General features: G+C 48.0%; 1 protein-coding gene across 5 annotated transcripts in view; it reads left to right on the top strand.

The window, feature by feature from the left end:
• LOC105492066 (C3 and PZP like alpha-2-macroglobulin domain containing 8) overlaps positions 1–17,489 on the top strand; it is a 118,947-nt gene that overhangs the window by 40,932 nt on the left and 60,526 nt on the right. For all 5 annotated transcript variants that reach the window (XR_011617850.1, XM_011759046.3, XM_071087639.1 and 2 more), the window contains exons 14-18: positions 6,536–6,725; positions 9,431–9,603; positions 10,806–10,955; positions 11,699–11,860; positions 15,840–15,982. Coding sequence is in view for 4 of the 5 variants with exons in the window: in XM_011759046.3 (XP_011757348.2) it covers positions 6,536–6,725; positions 9,431–9,603; positions 10,806–10,955; positions 11,699–11,860; positions 15,840–15,982 (818 nt within the window). In the remaining variant the exon portion in view is untranslated. The remainder of the gene's footprint in view (positions 1–6,535; positions 6,726–9,430; positions 9,604–10,805; positions 10,956–11,698; positions 11,861–15,839; positions 15,983–17,489) is intronic.

Here is a 17,489-nt window from a genome sequence, read left to right as displayed (position 1 = left end):
ATTAGGGGGAGACCTGGCTCTGTCACTTAGATTTTGCTCCCCGAGTGACATCTCAATCCAGTTTGAGGTGGCTCAGCAAACGCCAGCTCCTCCTTCCCACCAAACTGCCGTGAGTGGCCCAGGCATAACCTCAGGGCATGGAGGGAAGATGGGTTCATGCTGGGGCTAGGATGGGCATGGTGTGGGGACCTCTTTCTCTTCTAGCACCAGGGCCCAGGCAGTGGGGAGCTGGGGTCTCAACTCTCCACGTCTCAGCACCTACCCTTCTGAACCTGTTTTGCTTGTTAAACGGGGGCTGTCACTCCAATCTTTTAAGATTGTTTTGATGCCACAAATTTAGTAAAGAAGAGGAGAAAGGTTTGTGCTCTCCTTTCCCCCCCCAAGATCTCAAGCAGAAGGGGACTTTTGTGTGGGTGTCTTTTTTATAAGGGGGACATTTATAAATTTAGAGTGAAATTGAAAACGTTAATGTAATAAACAACCATAAGACTTTCACCTAGATTTATAAATTAATGTTTTGCCTATATCCTTTCATTAATCCCTCCATCCACCCTCCATCCCTCTCTCCATCCCTCCATCTATCCCTCTCTTCATCCCTCCATCCATCCGTCCTCTCTCCCTCCATTCATTCACCCTTCCTCCCTTTTTCTTTCCTCCCTCCCTCCCTCTACCTATCCATCCACCTACTACCCTTTATCCAGTCATCTTCTCTCCATCCATCCACCCTTCATCCATCCATCCATCCATCCTCCATCTATCGATTCATCTATCCATCCACCCTCCCTCTGCACCTCCCTTCATCCCTCCATCATCCATCCGTCCATTTACTCTCCCTCCCTCCTTTCTTCCTTCCTTCTTTCCTTTCTCCACCCAGCTATCCACCCACTACCCCTATCCATTTATCTACTATCCATCTGCCCTTCATCCATTCGTCCACCCTTCATTCATCCATCCATACATGCACCCATCATCCTTCCATTCATCCACTCTTCCTCCATCCATTCTCCCTCTGTCCCTCCCTTCATCCATCCATTCATCTACCAATTCACCCATCCACCCATTTCTCTACACATTTTTTGGCTGCAGCATTTGAAAGCAAGTTACAGATATGATAGTGCTTCACTCTTAAATACTCTTAAATACTTGACCATAATGTATACTTAATAAAAGGCATTATATTACCTGACGTCAGGGCCATTTTCTTAGGTCATACCTAAGAAAATTACGTTCACTGAATTATATTGTCTAATTCATAGGCAATATTCAGATTTTCAAGGGGTACCCTAAAATGTAATTTACATTTAGTGTTTGCCTGCATGTGTGACTGCATGATTGTTTCACACATGTGTGACTATGCATGGGTGTGCATGTGCATTTTTGTGTGTGTGCATGCTCACTTGTGTGTGTGCACTTGGTTTTTAGGGGTTTCACTATGCTACCCAGGCTGGTCTTGAACTCCTGGCCTCAAGTGATCCTCTTTGCCTCAGCCTCCCAAAGTGTTGAGATGACAGATGTAACTACCGCACCCGGCCCCACTACTGTTAATAATTGGATTGTTTATGTTTGTTGAGTTGTGAAAGTTCTTTCTAAATTCTGGATACTAGCCCTCATCAGATGTGTAATTTGCAGACATTTTCTCCTGTACTATGGGTTATCTTTTCACTTTTCTGACAGAGTCCATTAGTGCAACAAAAAATTTTAATTTTGGTGAAATCACATTTCTCTTTTTCTTTTGCTCCTTGTACTTCTGGTGCCACATCTCAAAGAAACCATTGCCAAATCCAAGGTCATGATTTATTTCTGTGTTTTCTTTTAAGGGTTTTATAGTTTCAGCTCTTACATTTAGGTCTTTCATCTGTTTTGAGTTAATTTTTTATATGGTGTGAGGTAGGGATCCAAATTAATTCATTCTCTCTCTCTCTCTTTTTTTTTTTTTTTTTTTTTTTGAGATAGGACCTTGCTCTGTCATCCAGGCTGGAGTGCAGTGGTGTGATCATAGCTCACTGCAGCTCAACATCCTAGGCTCAAGTGATCCTCCCACCTCAGCTTCCTAAAGTGTTGAGATTGCAGGTGTGAGCCACCACACACAAACTTCACTCTTTTGCATGCATCTATTCAGTTATCTCAGCACTGTTTGTTAAAAAGACTATTCTTTCCCCATTGAATGGTCTTGGCACCCTTATTTCAAATCAGTTGCCCTTAGCTGTCTGGATTCATTTCAGGGCTCTCACTTCTATCCCATTGGTTTCTATGTCTCTCCCTATGCTGGTACTACACTCTCTTGATTACTGTAACTTTGTAGTAAGTTTTGAAGTTAGGAAGTGTGAGTCCTCCAGCATTATTATTCTTTTTCAAGATTCCTGAGTCCTTTGTGTTTTCATATAAATTTTAGGATCAGTTCCATTTCTGCAAAAAAGGCCATTGAGATTTTGATAGGTTTCCCCTAATGCTAACATCTTACAAGACTATGATCCATTTGTCATAGCTAAGAATCAACACTGGACATCAGTGTTAACCAGACTCCAGACTTGATTTGGATTTCCCCAAGTTTTCCCACTCATGGCCTTGTCTGATCCGGGATCACCTTTAGGGTCCCACATCACATGTAGTCATCACGTCTCCCTGGTCTCCTCCAATCTGAAAATTTTAGTCTTTCCTTGTCTTTCATGACCTCGACACTCTTCTTTTTCCTTTCTTTGTTTATTTTTATTTTTTTGTTTATTTATTTTTGAGACAGGGTCTTGCTTGGTCACCCAGTATATTAGTCCATTTTCATGCTGCTGATAAAGACATACCCAAGACTTGGTCATTTATAAAGAAAAAGAGGTTTATTGTTATTTATTTATTTATTTATTTATTTATTTATTTATTTATTTATTTTGAGATGGAGTCTCGCTCTGTCACCCAGGCTGGAGTGCAATGGCACAATCTCAGCTCACTGGAACCTCTGCCTCCTAGGTTCAAGCAATTCTCCTGCCTCAGCCTTCTGAGTAGCTGGGATTACAGGCACCTGCCATCGTGCCTGGCTAATTTTTGTAGTTTTGTAGAGGTGGGCTTTCACCATGTTGGGCAGGCTGGTGTTGAACTCCTGACCTTAGGTGATCCGCTTGCCTTGGCCTCCCCAAATGCTGGGATTACAGACGTGAGCCACCATGCCCAGCCAGAAAAAGAGGTTTAATGGACTCACAGTTCCATGTGGCTGGGGAGGCCTTACAATCATGGCAGAAGGTGAAAGGTACATCTTACATGGTGTCAGACAAGAGAGAATGGGCACCAAGTGAAAAGGGAAACCTCTTATAAAATTAACAGATCTCATGAGACTTATTCACTACCATGAGAACAGTATGGAGGAAACTGTCCCCATGATTCAATTCTCTCCCACTGGGTCCCTCCCACAACACATGGAAATTATGGGAGCTACAACTCAAGATGAGATTTGGGTGGAGACACAGCCAAATTATAGCACCCCAGGCTGGAGGGTGGTGGCACAGTCATGACTTACTGCAGCCTTGGCCTCCTGTGCTCAAGTGATCCTCCTGCCTCAGCCCCCTGAGATAGCTGGGACTATAAGCTTGTGCCACCACACCCAGCAATTTTTAAATATTTTTTGTAGATATGGAGTTTCGCCATGTTGTTCAGGCTGGTCTTGAACTCCTGAACTCAAGCAATCTCTCTACCTCAGCCTCCCAAAGTGTTAGGATTACGGGCATGAGCCACCACACTCAGCTGACATTCTTCTTTTTGCTGCTCAAATTTTCCAAATTTGGCTTTGGGAGTCCCTTAGGGCCAGCTTCTTAAACAGACAGATTCTTCCTTTAGGGGGAGGTAGAATGACATTTATTTTTCTTACTATTTATTTATTTGTTTACTTAAAAAATACTGGTTGATTGATTGATTGGTTGAGACAGGATCTCACTCTGTTGCCCAGGCTAGAGTGCAGTGGCATGATCATGGCTCACCACTCCTTGACCTCCCTGGCTCAAGTGATCCTTCCGTCTTAGCTTCCTGAGTAGCTGAGACTACAGGCACCCACCACCACATCCAGCTAGTTTTTGTATTTTTGTAGAAATGGGGTTTCACCATGTTGCCATGGCGGGTCTTGAACTCCTAGACTCAAGCGATCCTCTCGCCTCAGCCATTCAATGTGCTGAGATTACCAGGTGTGAGCCACTGTACCTGGCCAAAGTTTTTTGATTTTTTATAGACGGGGTCTCACTTTGTTGCCCAGGCTGATCTCAAGCTCTTGGGCTTAAGTGATCTGCCTACCTCTGCCTACCAAAGTACTGGGATTACAGGTGTGAGCCTTGGCACCTGGCCAGAATGACACTTATTAGCCACCTACAGTGTCCACTGTACAATGTTGAGTATGACACACACATCATCTCATTGGAGCCTCAGGACCCTCTGTCCAGGAGATAACAGCCTTATTTTACAGATGGGAAAACAGGCTCAGAGAGGTGAAATGATTTGCTCAAGCTTCCACAGCAATAATGTCACTCTTCCCCTACTCCAGATATCCCTCTTCTGGGCTTTCAGGGTGATCCCAACATTTGGAGACAGTCACAGGTTGCAAAACATGGAACAGAGGAGGGGATTCCTAGGGCTAAGTATTGGACATGGCCATACCAACCCCCTAGGGAGATCTTAAGACCTGGGAGGCCTTAGCTTTCCTGATACCAGAATAATGGCAGCTTCAGGGTTCAGTGTGGGGCCTTAGCATCAGCTCCCCTGAGTATGAATCCTGCCCTACACTCACTGACATTGGACAAAGAACCAAGGCCTCAGTTTCCAGTTTTCCCCTCTGGGAACTTGGGGACTATGATAGGACCCAACTCATTGAGTTCATATCCTAAGAGAAGGCCTAGCCCATTGGCGGCATTAGCACATTCAAAATTAGGAAACAGTATTTTATTTTTATTTTTTTGGAGACAGGGTCTCACTCTGTTACCCAGGCTGGAGTGCAGTGGTGCGATCATGACTCACTGAAGCCTTGACTTCCTAGGCTCAAGCGACCCTCCCACCTCAGCCCCCTGAGTAACTGGGACTACAGGCATGTGCCACCACGCCCGGCCAATTTTTTTTTTTTGTACTTTTTGTAGAGATGGGGGTCTCACTGTGTTGCCCAGGCTGCTCTCTAACTTCTGAACTTGAGCGATCTGTCTGCCTCAGCTCCCCAAAGTGCTGGGATTACAGGCATGAGCCACTGTGCCTGGCTGTAAACAGTTCTTAAGACAATTCTTTCTTCTGATGCCAATTGCAGAGTTTGGGGGTCCTCACACTACTGCAGTTTCTTTAATTCTCTAGAAGAATTAACAGGACTCACTAAAAGCTGTTATACTTACGGTTACAATTGATTGCACTAAACAATACACATGAAAATCAGCGAAGACAAGAGGCTGATGATGCAGAGTCCGGAAGAATTCTGAACATGAACTTACTTATTCTCTCTGTGTAGAGGCACGGACAGTGTTATTTTCCCACCAGAGATGTGGGACAGCATGCATGGTGTACTGCCACCTAGGGAAGCTCCCTGGAACCTTGGTGTCCAGAGTTATGTTTCTTTCTTCTTCTTCTTCTTTCAAATAGAGATGGGATCTTGCCATGTTGCCCAGTCTGGTCTCAAACCCCTGGCCTCAAGCAATCCTCCTGCATTGGCCTCCCATAGCACTGGGATTACAGGCATGAGCTGCCACACCCGGCCTGGTGTCCAGAGTTTTCACTGGGGCTCAGTCACATAGACATAGATGACCACCTGCCTCTGTGACTAATCTCATTCCCCAGCTTCTCCACAGGTTGATCTGATGCTGCATGGCCCAAGGCCTCCTCCAGAAATCATATTTATTACTACCTGATGTGACCCAAGACCCCAAGTAGACAAAGACGCTCTTATCAGGCAGGACATTCGAAGAGCTTAAATCACCTCCCAGGAGCTATGGGCAAAGGCCAGCCTTCTCTTTGGGCCAGGTTCAATTCTTTACTGCATGACACCTTACTGAGGGCTTTCACACCATCGTCACGTTTCATCTATACCACAATCCTGCAAGGAGGTGAGCCTCAGGCCATATACAGAACTAGGGGCCACTGGCTGGGTGCGGTGGCTCACGCCTGTTAATCCCAGCACTTTGGGAGGCCGAGGTGGGTGGATCACAAGGTCAGGGTTTGAGACCAGCCTGGCCAACATGGTGAAACTCTGTTTCTACTAAAAATACAAAAATTATATGGGCATGGTGGCAGGTGCCTGTCATCTCGGCTATCCAGGAGGCTGAGGCAGGAGAATCACTCAAACCCAGGAGGCAGTTTGCAGCTAGCCGAGATCTCACCATTGCGTGCCAGCTTGGGTGACAAGAGTGAAACACCATCTTAACAAAGAAAACAAAACAAAACAAAGCAAAAACCTAGGGGCCAGGAATGGATGCTTGGCACTCCGCTCCCTCAGCCATCCCAGCCTCCCTCTGGCCCCAGAGTGGCTATCTCCCTGTGGTGGGCTGCAACGTTGGTGCCAGGCAGGGTCCCCCATGCTGTGTGTCTTCCATAGGTTGGGGAAGAAGCCGATTTTTCTGTGAAGTCCACATGTCCCTGCAACTTTACCCTGTACTACGAGGTGGCTGCGCGGGGCAATATTGTGCTATCGGGCCAGCAGCCTGCCCACGTCACCCAGCAGCGAAGCAAGCGGGCAGCCCCTGCCCTGGAGAAACCGATTCGTTTAACACACCTTTCTGAGACAGGTGAGCCGAGCAGCAGGGAGAAGGTTCCTGTTCTTCCTTCTGAACCATTGAGACTGAGATGAGCGCTCTTGCGAGGAGGGACAAGGCAAGACCCAACAGAGAGGGGAGCCTGCCTTGGGGCAGAGGGGACACATCCTTAACAATACCAGACTGGTCCAGGAGGACAGTGATCAGCCGCTGGAAGTGGAGAGGTTCAGGCCCCAGGCTCTTCTCACTCTGTGTCTGCAGGGGACAGGGACAAGCCAGCCACAGACTGGGCTCTTGCACTGGCCCACACTGTGCTGTTGCCTCTTTGTCCAGGTGGTTCTGCCTATGAGTCCTCTTCCTTTTCTCTCCTTTTGACACCATGTGCTCCTTATAAGGCCCTCCTCCCCTCCTCCCAGGAGACTTCCTTAGTCCCCTCCTCTTCAAAGCCCTTCTTGCCAATACAGGGTCCCCAATTTGAGCACTATAGACATATAGAAGGGGGTGGATCACTCTAGAGTGAGTGGCACTCTGTGCACTGTAGGGTGCTGAGCAGCATCCCTGATCTCTCCCCTCCAGATGCCAGTAGTACCAACTCTCCACAGTATGATGACCTAAAAAGTCTTCAGATATTGCCACTATCCCCAGGGGGCAGAGTCACTCCCAAGTGAGAATCACTGAGATAGGTAGGTAGATAGATAGAATGATGGGTGAATAGATAGATAGACAGGCAGGGTCTCTCAGGCTAAGGCAAGGTTTCTCAACCTTGGCACTATCAGCATTTGGGCAAGATCATTCTCTGTGGTGGAGGCACTGTAGGATGTTGAGCAGCATCCCTGGCCTCCACTCCCTAGATGCCAATAGCCCTATAGATGATGGAGGGATGGATTGATGGATGGATGGGCAGATAGGAAGATGGATGAATGAATGGTTGGATGGATGGACTGATAGAATAGTGGATGGATGGAAGGATGGATGGATGGATGGATGAATGGACAGATGGATGGATGGACAAAAGGATGGATGAATGGACAGATGGATGGATGGACAGAAAGATGAATGGATGGATAATGGGTGGGTGGATGATTGGGTGAATAGATGGATGGATGGATGGATAGTGGGTGGGTGGATGGGTGGATGATGGATGAATGGATGGTTGGATCGATAGATGGATGGATAGTGGGTGGATGGATGGGGGATGATGGATGGAAGAATAGATGGATGGATAGTGGGGTGGGTGGATGAGTGGATGATGGATGGATGAACAGATGGATAGATGATTGGATGGTGGATGGATGGGTGGATGATGGATGAATACACAGGTGGATGGATAGTGAATGGGTGGGTGGATGATGGATGATGAATAGAGGGATGGGTGGATGGATGGATGGTGGTGGTGGTGGGTGGATGGATGGATGGTGGTGGTGGTGGGTGGTTGGGTGGGTGGATGATGGATGGTTGGTGAATAGAGGGTAGGGTGGATGGTGGGTGGGTGGATGGATGGGTAGATGGTGGATGGATGAAGATATGAATGGATGGATGATTAGATAGAAAGAGAAGATCCCTCTTTCTTAGGCAGGCTTTCTCACTCTCTGCACTGTCAACATTTGGGACCATCCCATGCACTGTAGGATGCCGAGCAGCATCTTTGGCTTCTACTTACTGGAAGCCAGTAGCATCCCTTCCAGCAATGATGACCAAAAAACGTCTGCAGACATTGCCAGCATCCCCTGGGTAGCAGAATTGCCTTGGTTGACAACTGCTGGCCAGAGTTGTGCTTTGGGCATGGTGTACCTGCATCCTCTTGGTCTTCTCTTCTCTTCTGGGTGAAATAACAGGGGCTTTATGTCTTCCTGGAACCCTTGTCCGGGGCCGGCCCTGGGCTTGGAACTCCCCACAATCTGTCCCCATTTAACCCAACTGCAGCCTGGGCTGGTGGTGGTTCCACTGTGTCCATCTGCAGATGAATGGGCTGTGACTTGGGGGTTTCAGGGACTTTTCCATTGCCTAGTAAGGGCCAGAGCCAGGATTTGAACCCCAAGGCCGATTGGGTTCCCACCTCCTCCTATTGGCCATGAGTTTCCTTCTGTCCCCAGTTCCCCCAACCATCCCTGTCCACTGGCTGCTCTGAGCTCTGCACAGAACCAGCTGACAGATGGCCCATTCTGGAACTGGGAGCCTTTCTACTCTCATTCGCTTGCAGTAGAGTATTTGGGAGTGCCTGGACAGGCTTCTAAGATCCTCTATCCTTTAAGGATCATTTATCCACAAGGAAGGAAGTATGAACTCAGTTCAAGTCAGCAAATAATGGCTGCCCGGGTCTACTGGCCTCAGGCCCCAGCAAGATGGAGCCAATCAGAGGGAGGGGTCGGGGGTCAGGGGCATACTGGGGAGCTGGAGTGGTGCTACCTGAACAGGCCAAGTTGGTTTTGCTGTCCACGGAGGAAGCAGAGGGCTGCTCAGGGAGCAGGGACCGTGTTCCCCAGCAGAGAGGATGATTCTAGGCAAATTCCAGCCTGCTCTGTAGGAGCCCATGGTGACCCTAGAGCTGAGTCAATGGGAAGAGTCAGCGTTGATGGAGGATGTAGCCTGGGAAGGGCATTTCAAAACCAAAGATGCAGACTGTCTCAATGTGTCGACAGGCGTATAGTGCAGGGCAAATTGGGGCAGAGCCTGAATGGCTGAGGTTGCATATTGGATGCAGATAATTCACCACTTCTTTCTACTTTTGCTCACCTCAGAGCCCCCACCAGCCCCAGCAGCTGAGGTCAATGTGTGTGTGACCTCTCTTCATCTGGCCGTGACCCCCAGCATGGTCCCCCTCGGTCGCCTGCTGGTCTTCTACGTCAGGGAGAATGGAGAAGGGGTTGCCGACAGCCTTCAATTTGCAGTTGAGACCTTCTTCGAAAACCAGGTAGAGCATCGTGCACTGAACCCGGGACACAGCCAAGGGCCCTCGGGGCTTCTCCAAGGTGCTGGCCAGGGGGTCTGTACACATCTAAGACTCATGTTGTGTCACAGCGTGACATAAGGAATTGTGGGAACATGAGTTGCATCTTTACTGAAGCGTCTCCAAAAGTCACCCAAAAGGAGATTGTGTTCACAACACATAAGGAAAGCCATCAATTGTTTTCTGCCTTTGTTGAATTCAGGATTTAAGGTGAAGCACTTGTTTCCATCAGCACCCTCAGCCTCCTGTCCCCCTCCCTGCAACAACTTTTATCATTACCATTATTTTTTGAGACGGAGTCTAGCTCTGTCACCCAGGCTAGAGTGCAGTGGTGTGATCTCGGCTCACTGCAGCCTCTGCCTCCCGGGTTCAAGCAGTTCTCCTGCCTCAGCCTCCTGAGTAGCTGAGATTACAGGCATGCACCACCACGTCTGGCTAATTTTTGTATTTTTAGTAGAGACGGGGTTTCACCACTTTGGCCAGGCTGGTCTTGATCTACTGGCTTCAAGTGATCCTCCCGCCTCAGCCTCCCAAAGTGCTGGGATTACAGTTGTGAGCCACTGTGCCTGGCTCCTCCCTACAACTTCTAAACAGACTGCCACATGCTCTCCCCCAGCACCTGCCTTCCCATCTCTCCCTGTCCCTCCGTGTTCCCTTTTTTGTGTCCGCTGCACAATGACCAGCTGCCCATTACAGTGTGGGACCAGTTCCAACCAGGTGGCAAGGCAGAGCGGGCAAAGACCCACTGTCCTCGGTGGGCAGGGGGTGCATGGGTGGGGCAGAAGAGATGCCTCTGGACTGGACCAAACCTGGGTTGAACCAAGTTTTTTTGTTGTTGTTTGAGACGGAGTTTCACTCTTATTGCCCTGACTGGCGTGCAATAATGCTGTCTCAGCTCACTGAAACCTCTGCCTCCCGGCTTCAAGAGATTCTCCTGCCTCAGCCTACCAAGTAGCTGGGATTACAGGCACCCGCCACCATGCCCAGCTAAATTTTGTATTTTTAGTAGAGACGGGATTTCACCATGTTGGCTGGGCTGGTCTCGAACACCTGACCTCAGGTGATCCACCCGCCTCGGCCTCCCAAAGTGTTGGGATTACAGGCGTGAGCCACCACTCCTGGCCAACTGAACCAAGTTTCTTATCTCTTGCCGCATTTGCGCCCAGGTTTCAGTGACGTATTCAGCAAATGAGACCCAACCTGGGGAGGTTGTCGACCTGCGGATCAGGGCTGCAAGGGGCAGCTGTGTGTGTGTCGCCGCAGTTGATAAGAGTGTCTACCTGCTCAGGTCTGGGTTCCGGCTGACTCCTGCCCAGGTGAGCAGAGCCCTCGGGTTTGGGTTCTGGTACCTCCATGGGGCCTTACCTTCTCTTGCTCTCCCTTTCCCATCTCCCATTTTAATAATTGAAGAGCTGCGTTTGAATCCAGATTTGCTTTCTCCGTCAGGTTCATTTCTCAGGGAACCTGATGGGTGCCTGATACATCCTTGTTGCTGCTTTAGCACAGTTGCAAGATCAGGGAGTCAAGGTCATCAGATTTTTGCAACATGACATTGGACCAGGTCTCGTCTCTCTGGCTCCAATTTTCCCGTCTTATTTTATGTTATTTTTAGAGTTGGGGTCTTGCTCTGTTGCCTGGGCTGGAGTGCAGTGGCGTGATCATAGCTCACTGTAGTCAACACATCCTGGGCTTAAGCGATCCTCCCACCTCAGCCTCCAGAGTAGCTGGGGCTACAGGCATGCACCACCGTGCCTGGCTAATTTTTTCTATCTTTGTAGGGACGGGGTGTTGCTATGTTGCCCAGGCTGGTCTCGAACTCCTTTGCTCAAGCCAGCCTCCTGGTTCAGCCTCCCCAGCGACTGGGATTACAGGCATGAGCCACTGTGCCTGGCTCCTGTTTGCCCATTTTAAAATGGGCTGATGCTACCGGTGCCCATCTCCTGGAGGTTGTCATGATGTGATAAAGAGGTTGGGATGGGAGCACGCTGCACCCACGAGAGCCAGTTTGGGTTGTAAAGAAAACTTTAGCTGACCAGTCTCTGTCCCCCTTTGCCTGCAGGTTTTCCAGGAACTGGAAGATTATGATGTTTCTGATTCCTTTGGCGTGTCCAGGGAGGATGGTCCTTTTTGGTGGGCTGGGCTGATGGCCCAACGACGCCGGCGCTCCTCCGTCTTCCCGTGGCCTTGGGGCATCACCAAGGACTCTGGGTTTGCCTTCACCGTAAGGAGAGGTGGTCTCAGATCCCTCTGCCCCCTTCTAAGGTCCTCTTGCCTAGAAATAAGAGTCTCGGAGATTCAGAAATGGGTTGGAAACAGAATTGGAAGCTTTTCTTTCTTTCTTTTTTTTGAGATGGAGTCTCACTCTGTGGCCCAGGCTGGAGAGCAGTGGTGCGATCATAGCTCACTGCAACCTCGAACACCTGTGCTCAAGTGATCCTCCCACCTCAGTCTCCCAAGTAGCTGGAACTACAGGTGCATGCCACCGCACCAGGCTAATTCTATTTTAGTTTATTTTTTTTAGAGATGGGGTCTCGCTATGTGGCCCAGGCTAGTGTTGAACTCCTGGCCTTGAGCACTCCTCCTGCCTCAACTTCCCAAAGTGTTAGGATTACAAGCATGAGCCATTGCACCTAACCTTCCAAACTTTTCTTTTTCATTTCTCCCCAATGAAAGCTCACAAGCAGATCCTTCCAATTTGCAAAGCGGTGGAGAGCAGAATGTTATGCATGTCAATGGTCAGGTTCAAATGGATAACTTGAACTTGTGATGGGATGTGTTATGACATTGACATGCTTTGCTGCGAGGAAAACCTTCTCATTGGGAGCTGCAGGTGCCAGCAGCTCTTAGCTCTGCCTCAGCTTTGGTTAACTTGGTTATGTGTCTGGCAGCTTTCAAAGCAGAAGGAGGTGGCTGTGTTCCCAGGTGGCAGGGGATCTGAACTGCACAGGTGATCCTCCTGTCTCAGCCTCCCCAGTCGCTGGGATTAGAGGCATGAGCCACTGTGCCCAGCTCCAGTTTATCCATCTTAAAAAGGACTAATGGCCGGGTGCGGTGGCTCAAGCCTGTAATTCCAGCACTTTGGGAGGCCGAGACGGGCGGATCATGAGGTCAGGAGATCGAGACCATCCTGGCTAAAACGGTGAAACCCCGTCTCTACTAAAAAATACAAAAAACTAGCCGGGCGCGGTGGCGGGCGCCTGTAGTCCCAGCTACTTGGGAGGCTGAGGCAGGAGAATGGCGTAAACCCGGGAGGCGGAGCTTGCATTGAGCTGAGATCCGGCCACTGCACTCCAGCCTGGGCGACAGAGCGAGACTCCGTCTCAAAAAAAAAAAAAAAAAAAAAAAAGGACTAATGCTGGCTGGGCACAGTGTCTCATGCCTGTAATCCCAGTACTTTGGGAGGCCAAGGTGGGCGGATCACAAGGTCAAGAGATCAAGACCATCCTGGTCAACATGGTGAAAACACAAAACTTAACTGAGCATGGTGGTGTGCTCCTGTAGTCTCAGCTGCTTGAGAGTCTGAGTCAGTAGAATCACTTGAACCCGGGAGATGGAGGTTGCAGTGAGCGGAGATCACGTCACTGCACTCCAGCCTGGTGACAGAGCAAGACTCTGTCTCAAAAAAAAAAAAAAGGGGCCAATGCTATCAGGTGCCCATCTCCAGAGGTTGTCATGATGTAATATAGACAGAAAGGGATTGGGATGGGAGCATGCTTTGCCCTTCAGGGTCACACAGGGTCACACCTTAGGGTGCTGGTGGTCTCCACTCAAATGCGTGTCCCGTTGGAGGGTGCCTTTCATTTCTTTAAAAAATGTTTCTGGCCTGGTGTCGTGTCTTATGCCTGTAATCCCAACTTTGGGAGGCCAAGGCGGGTGGATCACCTGAAGTCAGGAGTTCGAGACCAGCCTGGCCAACATGGTGAAACCCCTGTCTCTACTAAAAATACAAAAATTAGCTGGGTGTGGTGGCGGGTGCCCGTAATCCCAGCTACTTGGTAGGCTGAGGCAGGAGAATCTCTGGAACCAGGAGATGGAGTTTGCAGTGATCACGCCACTGCACTCCAGCCTGGGTGGCAGAGCGAGATTCTGTCTCAAAAAAATAATACATAAATAAATAAAAAATATTTCAAAGGCATCCTTCCCTTCCTGACCTGTGCTGCTTTTATTATGAAATTTTCCAAACATGCAGAAAAGTTGAGTGAATTAGACAACAAACACCCACATGCCCGCCACCTACTTCCCAAAGTTCTATTTGCAAAACAAACAAACAAACAAAAAACAAAAAACAAACAAACAAAAAAACCTCTTTTTTTTTTTTTTCTTTTTTTGAGATAAGGTCTCACTTTGTCACCCAGGCTGGAGTGCAGTGGTGTGATCTCAGCTCACTGCAGTCTCGACCTCCTGGGCTCAAGCGATCCTCCTGCCTCAGCCTCCTGAGTAACTGGGACCATAGAACACACCATCATACCTCGCTAATTTTTTTTTTTTTGTATTTGTAGAGATGGGATTTCACTGTGTTGCTCAGGCTGGTCTCGAACTCCTGGGCTCAATGGATCCACCCGCCTTAACCTCACGAAGTGCTGGGATTACAGACATACACCACTGCACCTAGCAAAATAAACCTTTTTTTAAAAAAAATAGCATTTCAATTATGAGTATGTGAACTGCCTGGCAGGTTGAACCCCAGGTCCCTATCAGCTTCAGGAAGTCAGAGGTGACACCTTTGAGTCAAAGGAACTGGGTTTAAATTTCTTATTCACAAATCCAAGTCAGCCCAGGCTAGAGTGAGTCTTCTTTTCAATCCAGTTGCTCCCAGTAATTAGTACAATGATGAGGACATAATAAAAAGAGTCACTGCATAGCTGGGCATGGTGGTGCATGCCTCTAGTCTCAGCTACTCAAGAGGCTGAGGTGGGAGGATCGCTTGAGCCTGGGAGTTTGAGGCTGTGGTGAGCTATGATTACACCACTGCACCTCAGTCTGAACCACAGAGTGAGGCCCTGTCTCTACTAATACTAATACTAATACTAATAACTAATAAATGAGATCATTGCATCCCACAGTTGGTCCTTGGTTGGGGTCAGGTACTGTGCCAACTGATTTCCTTCCTTCCTTCCTTCCTCCCTTCTTCCCTTCCCTTCCCTTCTGTTCACCTTCCCCTTCTCCTTCCTTTCTTCTTTTCTTTTTAATTTTCTTTTGAGATGGAGTCTTGCTCTATTTAGCCCAGGCTAGAATGCAGTGCTGTGATCTTGGCTCACTGCAACCTCAGCCTCCTGGGTTCCAGTGATTCTGCTGCCTCAGCCTCCCGAGTAGCTGGGATTACAGGTGCCTGCCACCACGCCTGGCTAATTCTTATATTTTTAGCAGAGATGGAGTTTCACCGTGTTAGCCAGGCTGGTCTTGAACTCCTGACCTCAAGTGATCCTCCCACCTTGGCCTCCCAAAGTGCTGGGATTACAGGCATGTGCCACCGCATCTGGTCATGATTTTTCTAATTGAGATGAAATTCATGTAACATAAAACTCACCATTTAAAATTCAGTGGCATTTATTATATTCACAGTGCTGTGCAACCACCACTCCTACCTAATTCCAGAACATTTTCATCCCCCAAAAGGAAACCCAGTCCCTAGTAGCAATCACTTCCCATTTCTCCTCCCTCAGCCCCTGGCAGTCACCCGTCAATCTGCTTTCTGTCTCTGTGGATTTGCCTGTTCTGGGTGTTTCATCTCAATGGAATCATACAACATGCAGCCTTTTGTGTTTGGGCCATCTGATTTGGTTCCACAGTTCAAATGTGCTGTTCTCTCTTCTTCTCCACCCTGGATGGTCACTGGGTCCCATATTCTCCCCAGCCTGTGCCACCAAACCTAGAATAAAAGAATGATGCCCCCATGGTGGCAGGCGCCTGTAGTCCCAGCTACTCGGGAGGCTGAGGCAGGAGAATGGCGTGCACCTGGGAGGTGGAGCTTGCAGTGAGCCAAGATTGTGCCAGTGCACTCCAGCCTGGGCAACAGAGTGAGACTCCATCTCAAAAAACAAACAAAACAAAAGCAAAAAAACAAAAAAAGAATGATGCCCCCAAAGCTGCCAAAAAGTGATATTGGGACAATGGTCACAGGGTGATTCATTCCCTTATGCTTCTGGGGGCTGTCAGCATCCACTTCCCCACCAATGGTTTGGGTGTTGTCTGTTGTCTAGGAAACGGGACTGGTGGTGATGACCGACCGAGTGAGCCTGAACCACCGGCAGGATGGTGGCCTCTACACTGATGAGGCTGTCCCCGCTTTCCAGCCCCACACAGGGAGCCTGGTGGCAGCAGCTCCTTCCAGGAACCCCCCCAGGTAATGGCTTATACATTGAGCAAGGTTTTCTAACCCTGATGCTATTGAGTTTTGGGGCTTGTCTTAGTCCTTCCTGGCTGCTGTAACAGAAGACCATAGACTGGGTGGCTTATAAACAACTGAAATTTATTTCACATGGTTCTTGGGGCTGGGAAGTCCAAGAACTGGGCACCAGCACATTCGGTGTCTGGTGAGGGCTCACTTCCCACTTAATTGATGGTGGCTTCCACCTTCTTGCTGTATCCTCATATGGCAGAAGGAGTGAGAGAGCCTTTTTTTTTTTTTGAGATGGATTCTCACTCACTCTGTCCCCCAGTACTGTGCTGTTTTGGTTACTGTAGCCTTGTAGTATAGTTTGAAGTCAGGTAGCATGATGCCTCCTGCTTTGTTTTGTTTTTTGGTTTTTTTGCTTTGGATTGTCTTGGCAATGCTGGCTCTTTTTTGGTTCCATATGAACTTTAAAGTAGTTTTTTCCAATTCTGTGCAAAAAGTCATCAGTAGCTTGATGGGGATGGTGTTGAATCTATAAATTACCTTGGGAAGTATGGTCATTTTCATTATATTGATTCCTCCTATCCATGAGCATGGAATGTTCTTTCATTTGTTTGTGTCCTGTTTTATTTCGTTGAGCAGTGGTTTGTAGTTCTCCTTCAAGAGGTCCTTCACATCCCTTGTAAGTTGGATTCTTAGGTATTTTACTCTCTTCACTCATGATTTGGCTCTCTGTTTGTCTGTTAATTGGTGTATAGGAACACTTGTGATTTTTGCACATTGACTTTGTATCCTGAGACTTTGCTGAAGTTGCTTATCAGCTTAAGGAGGTTTTAGGCTGAGACAACGGGGTTTTCTAAATATACAATCATGTCATCTGCAAACAGGGACAATTTGACTTCCTCTTTTCCTAACTGAATACCCTTTATTTCTTTCTCTTGCCTGATTGCCGTGGCCAAAACTTCCAACACTATGTTGAATAGGAGTGGTCAGACAGGGCATCCTTGTCTTGTGCCAGTTTTCAGAGGGAATGCTTCCAGTTTTTGCCCATTCAATATGATATTGGCTGTGGGTTTGTCATAAATAGCCCTTATTATTTTGAGATATGTTCCATCAATACCTAGTTTATTGACAGTTTTTTGCATGAAGGGCTGTTGAATGTTGTCAAAGACCTTTTCTGCATCTATTGAGATAATCATATGGTTTTTGTCAATCATTCTGTTTATGTGATAGATTTCATTTATTGATTTGTGTACGTTGAACCAGCCTTGCATCCCAGAGATGAAGCCGACTTGATCGTGGTGGATAAGCTTTTTGATGTGCTGCTGGATTTGGTTTGCCAGTATTTTATTGAGGATTTTTGCATCGATGTTCATCAAGGATATTGGTCTAAAATTCTCTTTTTTTTGTTGTGTCTCTGCCAGGCTTTGGTATCAGGATGATGCTGCCCTCATAAATGAGTTAGGGAGGATTCCCTCTTTTTCTATCGATTGGAACAGTTTCAGAAGGAATAGTA

Source organism: Macaca nemestrina, chromosome 20 (assembly GCF_043159975.1).
Source record: "Macaca nemestrina isolate mMacNem1 chromosome 20, mMacNem.hap1, whole genome shotgun sequence".
In the NCBI taxonomy this organism is placed as follows: domain Eukaryota; kingdom Metazoa; phylum Chordata; class Mammalia; order Primates; family Cercopithecidae; genus Macaca; species Macaca nemestrina.
The sequence above is the reverse complement of the archived record's forward strand: the minus strand, read 5'-3'. Positions and strand labels throughout refer to the sequence as shown.